Source organism: Mastomys coucha, unplaced genomic scaffold (genome assembly GCF_008632895.1).
Source record: "Mastomys coucha isolate ucsf_1 unplaced genomic scaffold, UCSF_Mcou_1 pScaffold15, whole genome shotgun sequence".
Taxonomy (NCBI): domain Eukaryota; kingdom Metazoa; phylum Chordata; class Mammalia; order Rodentia; family Muridae; genus Mastomys; species Mastomys coucha.
In genome coordinates this window covers 21832455-21840865 of record NW_022196897.1, presented here as the reverse complement: position 1 = coordinate 21840865, position 8411 = coordinate 21832455, and the positions used below count along the sequence as shown (strand labels likewise).

At 48.6% G+C, this 8411-nt stretch overlaps 1 protein-coding gene across 4 annotated transcripts in view; it reads left to right on the top strand.

The window, feature by feature from the left end:
- Nucleotides 1-3905: 3905 nt before the first annotated feature.
- Nucleotides 3906-8411, top strand: part of Mvb12b (multivesicular body subunit 12B) — a 163512-nt gene continuing 159006 nt past the window's right edge. For 2 of the 4 annotated variants that reach the window (XR_004118528.1, XM_031369924.1), the window contains exon 1: nt 4352-4538. Coding sequence is in view for 2 of the 4 variants with exons in the window: in XM_031369924.1 (XP_031225784.1) it covers nt 4464-4538 (75 nt within the window). In the remaining 2 variants the exon portion in view is untranslated. Of the gene's footprint in view, nt 4002-4347; nt 4539-8411 lie in introns of those variants that run through there. The other 2 variants (XM_031369922.1, XM_031369925.1) reach the window with 2 other exon arrangements.

Here is an 8411-nt window from a genome sequence, read left to right as displayed (position 1 = left end):
CTCACATCCACCTGGATTTTCAGCTCTAAGGGAACTCACGCCCCCTGCTGGTCTCTCTAGCCATACGCGCATACGCACAAGCACAATGTGTGCCTGCGCACAGCTACACACCTAAAGTATATATCCCTACACTAGTGACCCATGGTTATATTTGTCTGCCACAGTTTTACATTCTATTTAATAGCTGTTAAAACAACATCCTCTTAAAAACTCTTCCATGTCCGAGATCCTTCCCCAATATTTATTTACCCAGATAAATTTTACGATGATTTCACCATGGTTTATCTCACTCCATTCCAAAATCGTACTGTGTTTTGATATAGATTTATGCATGCATAAGTTGTGCTGGGAGATATTTTGCAGTGTTGAGACCTCCTGTCCAGGGATGTATGAAGTTTCCATTTATGAGCATCTTCCCTTAGTGAGAGGCTTTATTGCTTTCTTTATATGGACTTTGCCATTTCCTATTATGCTTGTGATGAGCACACACCTCATACCTACTTATCAATAGTATGAACATAATTTCCTACTATACGTTCTAGATGGCAATCACTAACATTTTTGCCTTTCTGCCTTCTAGCCTCCTACAAACTGAGGGGTAGAGGAAAAGGAAATGGGACATAAAAATCCTACCCTCAGTGCTGCCAAAGGTGGCTGGGAAGTGCTAGTGTTGCTCTGGAGCCAAATGGACTTGCTTTCTTTCTCCTGTAAGTAGACAGATTCATTTCTGTAGTTTAGGAATGATGGGACCGTGATATGACCATGCCTCAGAAACTGTTCTGCTCAATAGTGAAAGCTTATGAAAAAAATTCTGTCTGCAGTCAATTCAGATCCAAAACAGAATTCAGAGCCATCTGCTCTGGTTTTAATCCCTTCACCAAGCTCACTAACTCTCCCAACCTACTACTTCCCCACCCCTCCCCGCCCCCCGCTGGGGGTTGGGGGAGAGGCTGGAAGAGAAAGCCTGACCAATGTTTTTGGTGTTTATCTTATGAGAGAGGTTTTAAGTTGATGTTTTTGAGCTTTCTTCTTAGGTAAACAAGCCATGGGCAAATCATGAAAATGTTCTCTTTGTCACCATTATCGCTCTCAATTACTTCTCTTATTTTATTGCATTCTTTTTTTGGGGGGGGGGGGGTTCGAGACAGGGTTTCTCTGTATAGCCCTGGCTGTCCTGGAACTCACTTTGTAGACCAGGCTGGCCTCAAACTCAGAAATTCTCCTGCCTGTCTCCCAAGTGCTAGGATTAATGGTGTGTGACACCACCGCCCGGCTTATTGCATTCTTGTTAATAACACATCCAGTGTTCTTGTTTCTGACTTTAGTGAGAACACATCCAGTGTTTTGCCATTAGATATGTATGTTGCTAACTTCTGATAGATTAATTTTGCCATGTTAGGATGCATAAATGTGGCTAGGTGTGGTGGCATACATCTTTAGTCTTGGCACTCGGCAGGCAGAAAAGGATGGCTCTCTGTGAGTTTGAGGTCAGCCTTGTCTACAAAGAGAGTTCAAGGCTAGCCAGAGCTACAAAATGAGACCCTGTCTCAAAAAACCAAAACCACCACAACAAAACCCTTTGGGTTTCCTTTCTAGTTTACTGTTTTGTTTTAATAAGCCATTGGTGTTGAGATTCATTAAGTATTTTAAAAGTATCAATTCTGGGATTGCAAAGATGACTCAGGCTAAGAATGCCTTCTGCTCTTACAGAGGCCCAGGGTTTTGCTCCCAGAATCTGCATAGTGGCCCACAACTATCCTTAACTTCAATTCCATGGATCTACTACCCTCTTTTGGCCTCCATTGGCATGGTACACTTGTGCTGTACATACATACATGCAGACAGAACATGCACACAAAATGAAATTATATGTAAAAATTTACAGTATCCTATTTATATAATATCTATTTTTAAAATTAGTGAAATGAATTATAAATACATACACATCTATCTATCTATCTATCTATCTATCTATCTATCTATCTGTCTGTCTCTATATCTGTATATTTTAAATAGTGTTTAGCTTTGTATCCCTGGCTGACCTGGAACTCTCTATGTAGACCAGATTAGTTTTAAACCCAGAGATTCACTAGCTATTCTTCCAAAGGTCCTGGGTTCAATTCTCCAAAAGACACACAGTGGCCTGTAACTGGACTTCTGGCTGCTTTATTAGGTTCTTTTTCTTACTGCCTTTCTGTATCCTTCCAACCCAACACTAGGAGGAAGAGAAAGAAGGATAGAGGGGAAAGGGGGTGCTGATGTCATTAGACTACTTCCTGCTGATTAGGGGTGAAGTGGAAACTTAAGGGTTCTTTGGAAAGTCAGTTGGATGGTGTTTTGCTAGGGCAAACACAGGTGAAGGAACATTTCGTTATAGTGGACACAGGTGAAAGACTAAGGCAGACTCGTGAAGGAATGTTTCCTTGAAGCAGACACAAAAGAGAGGATGTTCTGCTAAAGCAAACATGTGAAACAGGTGATAAATATTTTTTTGCTAAAAACACACATGTATTGGACTACCTTACATTGCATAGTTGAGATGCATTTGTCAGAACTCCATAGAGAGAAACTCACCAAAAAAACAAAAAAAACAAAAAACTCTGGTGGTGTGCAATCGGGCTGATTGGCTTGCTGGTACAGCTAGCTGTGCAATGCTTTTGAGTCTTTAGTCTTCGCTGGTCTTCAGTTCCCTGAGAAAGGCACAGCTGAGAACTTCTGGTGTCCCTCAGGATCCCTCCTGCTGACCTGAGCTGAGGCTGAAGCCAACTCTACTGAACTGAACCATGGTTGCAGAGTTTGAGCTGGTTAGAGCCAAGTGGATCAGAAAATGCTACGATTTTATTTAATAGGCCAACAGCTTTGTATGTATATATGTATGTATGTATGTATGTATGTATGTATGTATGTATGATGTATGTCAGATATGGTGGTGATTCTCATAGTGGGTGGTTAACTGATGGGCTTTGGGGGAAGTGGTTTTTTCTTGGCCCAGATGATTCTGGGAAATGGCCGACTAAACAAATGAGCCAGGTTTTTGTTTGTTTTGTTTTATTATGGGACTTCCAGGAGGTGTTCATAGAGTATCCCAAAGATGGACAGATGGGTGTCATACAGCACTTTCTATGTTAGACAGCAGACATCCTTTATAAAAGCACATACATTCAGATCTCTAGGGATAGAGCTCTGTACTTGAGTTCTTTTTGGTGCTATCTCTGTTAGATCTTGATATCAGGGTTATGATAAACCTGTAAATACATTATTTTTTTCCTTTGCCTGTAGCAAGTTTTTGTTGGAGACAGGGTCTCTTTTCAAAGCCCTCTGTGGCTTTCCTGCAACACACTATGTAGACCAGGCTAGCGTTGAACTCAGAGATCTGCCTGCCTCTGCATCCTGAGGGCTGGAATTAAATTGAGCACCATCACGCTGGGCTCTGTACCAGTTTAAAAACACAGATTGTCTGCTTCCTTATGGTGTGTTTGGATTTGTTATAAACCCATTTGGATCAGTGGTGTTTCTGAGTGACACAAATACCTGGATTGTATGCACACATTTGAAAATTGTCCCCACAGGATCTTTTCCTCGACAGCCTGCTTGGCACCCTTTGCTTCAGGATTTGGCTATTTTGGAAAAGCATGGGATGTGTGACTATGGGTTCTGATGCAGGAGCAAATCCAAGCCCGTTACTGTGTGATCCTCTGTTTTACATATCCAGTTTAGCACATGTCCCCTCCAGGGCCTACAGGCCTCGCTGTGTATGGGCAGGTGGTTCAAGGATCAAAAGAGGCTGCTGCCTTTTCTTACAGCCTGAGGGTCCTGCTCCAATTTTTCCAGACTTCTGTACCTTTCCCGGGGCACTGCAGGGGCAGGCATCTTACTCTAGATGCCTCCTCAATGCTTGCCCCTAGGCCTCTGTGGGGAAATCATTTACCCAGCAAGAGGGGCGCGAGCTGAGACCTGCTTTGAGAGTGGGGTCAGTCTGAGGCCCGGCAGCACCGCATTAGGTTAGCCAGGTAGTGGGCAGAGCAGAGGGGATCGCCCCGGGGTGCAGTCAAGCTTACAAGGGACAGGTGGGAAGGCGTCTCTGCAAAGGGCCACTCCGGGCCTGCAGGCCTGGGTGTCGGAGCGTCTTGCTGGGACCTACAGCCGAGCTGAGCGGCGGGCGAGGGGGACGGCGAGGCCTAGCAAAGCTGAGCGGGGGCCGACTGGGGGCGGGGACCGAGGGCGCCGGGGGCCACAGGGCGGTGCGCTCCCGGGCTCCGCTGCAGGCTGCGCGCCCCTCCCGCCCTGGCCCCGGCCCCGGCCCGAGCCGCTGCTGCTGCCGCCGCCGCCGCTGCCGCCGCCGCCGCCGCCAGGCCGCGCCCCGCCCCTCGCCGCCGCCGCTCCCGGGGAGGCTGCGCTCGAGCTGCGGCGCCGGCTGCAGCCGCCTGGGCCCCGGGCCCGGCTCCTCCCGCGCCGCCCGGGCGATGAGAAGCTGCTTCTGCGTGAGACGGAGCCGGGACCCGCCGCCGCCGCAGCCGCCGCCGCCCCAGCGGGGAACAGTTAAGTGAGGCCCGCGCGGGAAGACGGGCGGGGGCGGGCGGGCACGGGAGGAGCCGGCCGGGCCCAGGCCTGCGGGCGGCTCGCCCGGCCCCGCGTGGGGACAGGCCCCGGGAGGGCGGCCTCCGCCCGGCGCGGTGCCGCAGGCTCTCGGGGTCTCCGGCTCGGCCTTGCGGCTGGAGCGAGCTGGGGACTCGAGTGGCAGCAGCGCTCCGAGGGTGGAGCCAGGTGAGGGGCGATGATCTCCACGGGGGCACACGCTGGGGACAGTTCCCTTGATTCGCCTGGCCTGGGGTCCAGCTCAGCTGTCACGTGGGTGCGGGTGAGCGCGCACCTGACCCTCAGACATCATTACCTGGGGGCACCCGAACTGTAGGGCACCTGTCTGCAAGGTGACCAGCCATCCAGAAAGCGTGGTGGGCATGTTGATGAGCTTCCCCTTGCAATGACTCCAGCCAGGGCAAGTGAGGCCCAAGGGGCTGCTTAGCACAGCACCAGGGACCACATCCTCAGAGACAGACACAGTGAATAAGGTAGACCCAGGAGCATCTTTGTTTTCCTTTGTCTTTAGCACACAGCTGTCCCTAAATCATAAGCCTATCTCTTCTGTCCCCTGATCCCAACGATCCATTCAGCAAGACAAGGCAGGCCCAAGGCAAATGGCCATAGCCCCTATTCCCTGCCCCCACGGGAGACCTGGATTTCAGCCACATTGGCAGGCAGCAGGCAAGGCTCCTCTTTCAGGGCCTTTGTTTCTGGTGATGCCTTGTTGGGGTAATCTCCTATGTTTCCCGACAGCTGGCTGGATCCTATCTCCCTTTAACAGGGCTGGTGAATCTTATCAGCTAGCTGCCTTGGAAAAGTTAGAAGATAAGCCCTGTAGAAACCTATACTAACTGAAAAACTCCGAGCAGGCAAGAGGTTAGTTACCAGAGATGGTGGCATCTTTCTTGCCATCTGGGAAATCACTTGGGGATGCTTTCAGAACTTGTGCCACACTCATATTTAACAGGGTCTCTCTGAGAATTATGGCTTCTACAGGGACTGGGGCACCAAGACCAACGGAGGTCGACTGGTTGGTTCATCGAGTATAAAATCACCCTCTCTTGTTTACATCGCCCATTCCTTCCTCTGGTTTTTGTGCCCCTGATACAGGCTAAAGACCTTTGCTGTACCTATAGTGATGGACCTAGACCACTCTAGAACATTCCATCGAAGTTAAGAGCAAGGCGAACGAAACCCTAGCCCGTGTCTGGCTTTTCTACTCAGGAGGTGCTGTCGGTGAAATGAATGAAGTGGGTCGACATTTCTTGGCACTAGACTGAAGCTATCTATAGGGTCATGGTGGGATAAAAACGAAGCGTTGCAGGAGACTTTAACGTAGTGCCCGAGTTAGTGTGGTGAATTTATCAGTAAAAGCAGTTCTTTCTAGGGCTTAGCACCAAACTTGTGCACGTGGGTGAACTTTACCATCTAGCTACATCTCCCAGCCTGGGGTCAGCAATTACTGTTAGGCATTTGGTAACGAAGTTTGCTTATTTAGTTTGCTTATTTTGAGTGCCTCTTTGCAGGCCTAAGAAAGGCCTTCTTGGGGCAATCGAAAGCTATGCTAGAGTGAACGTGGGTTGATTTTGAGGGCTTGGGTTGAGTTCTAGTGCGTGCTTTAAACCTCAGGTGACCCTACTAAGGCACTATCCCTTTCTTGAATCCCCATTTTCTTAGTTGTAAAAGTGGCTTGCAAATAATACTTATGCCATAAGGATCATCAGTCAGGAAGGCCCTTGATCCTTCCAGAGGCAGAGGGCCTCGTGGGAATTAAGTGGGACCCAGCACTCTGCAGGCCTACTGGCTACATGATTTGTTGCTGGGGTCAGGCCCCATCAGAAAAATAATCCAGGAATATCTTGAGTTTGTGTGTGTTACAAGACCACATGGCCATGGGAAAACAGTGGCTGGAAGCCTCTCAGGGCTTAAGGAGTGAGGGAGAGTCCCAACATTGACTTTCTGCCTGTTCCATCGGCAGATCTGCTTCATGGGGATTAAAAGTCCGTGGCTTGGGTCCCTCTGCGATGGCCTCACCACACACCCACATAATGATGGTGCTGGGGTTGAGTATGGGAAGTGTGGAGTACGGTTGGCACAAGGAAGGTGACAAATGACTGCATAGCTGGATGTGGTTGAGCTGAGGACGCTGGTCACTGGCTGCAGGTGTCGAGCAGGGCCTTCTTTGCCAGTTGGGGATAAGGGACGGTAGGGTGCCTGCAGTAAACTGCTTCCTCTCCAGTCTCTTCTGCTGTCCCTGGAGCTTCCCCTGGCCTCAGCTTCCTCTGCAGCCCCAGGGAATTGTGGTTTCTCAGTGTCTTCCGCAGAGCAGGAGCTTGAGCCAGTCCCCTGCTCCAGCTGCCTAGTCAGTAGAGCCCCCAGCAGGGTGTGACATTACTCCCTTATTGGGGACATCCTATGGGCATGTGTTTGGTTTAGTTGACACACTCTTGGGAAGATGCTAAGCTTGTTCTGGCAGAAATACGAGAGCCCCATGGGCCCAGATCCCAGGACCACACATGGGAGCTCAGTGGCTCAGCTTCTTTGAGGAAGGAGGCCCTCTAGTTGGCCTTCTAGCTGGGATTTTTTTTTTTTATTCCTGTGTTCTTTTTATCTGTACATACAGATATGTGTGCACTTGCCACATCTACTTTTTTAAAAGTTAAAAAAACTAGATACTGATCAAGACAGGATAGTCATTAAAGTAGAGAAATACATGATTCTTTTAAAAATCATCTTTGTGTGTGATAGTGGGGTGAGAGTTCCATGTGTGGGGAGGTCAAAGGACAACTTGTAGGAGTTGATCTTCTCTCTCCACCATGTAGGCCCCAGGGATCAAGCTCAGATCATCAGGCTTAGTGGCAAGTGCCTTTATTTACTGAGCCATTTTCTTGGCCCATACATGAGTTTGTTTTAAGATTTATTTTTACGTGTGTTTGTGTGTGTGCTCATGTGTGTGTGTGTGTGTGTAGGTGTGTGTGTGTGTGTAGACTTATGCACATGACTGCAGCTACTCTTTGAGGCCAGAAGAGGGTATTGGAGCCCCTGGAGCTGGAGTTACAGGTGGCTGTGAGCCACCCAACGCAGGTGTTGGGAACCAAAGTTAGGTCCTCTGTAAGAGCAGTCTTAACGGATGAGCCATTTCTTCTGCTCTCTAACATGAGTTTATAATGGGCCCAATAAGCCCGAGGAGTCAATGAAAATGTAGATTCCAGGACTCTATCCCCAGACGTCACTGAGGCAGAACCTCTAGGAAAGGGGCTCTGGAACCTGTGTACTTGGTAAACACATTTGGGGTGTTCTGTGGCTGCTGAAATTCGAGAACCACAGTTCTAGATACTTTTAGAAAAGTATTAGATGTAGACAACATAAACTTTAACCGTTTAGCCAGTGTTCACAGATCAGTGATGGCGTAGTCACAGTGTTTTGCAGCTCCTCTGTAGAGCTTTTCTCTCAGTGTGTTTGTGTACATCAGCATGTGTGTGGAAGCCAGAGGTCAGCCTTGGGTGCTGTTTCTCAGAACCATCCACCTCGTTCTTTTTTGAGGCAGGTTTTGTCATTGGTTTGGATCTGTGGTGATTAGACTAGCATGACCAGAGTGGCCCAAAAAGCTTCCTGTCTCTGTCTCCTCAGTAATGGACTACAGTGTGTGTCACCATTTCTTGGCTTTTATCTATATATTTACTTATATAAATATATAACTTTATTGTATTTTATGTGCATGAATGCTTTGCTTGCATGTATGTCAGTGTGCTGTATGCATCCCCGAGGATGGAGCCCACCAGATTCCCTGGAACTGGGGTTGCAGGTGGATGTGAGTCACCATGTGGGTG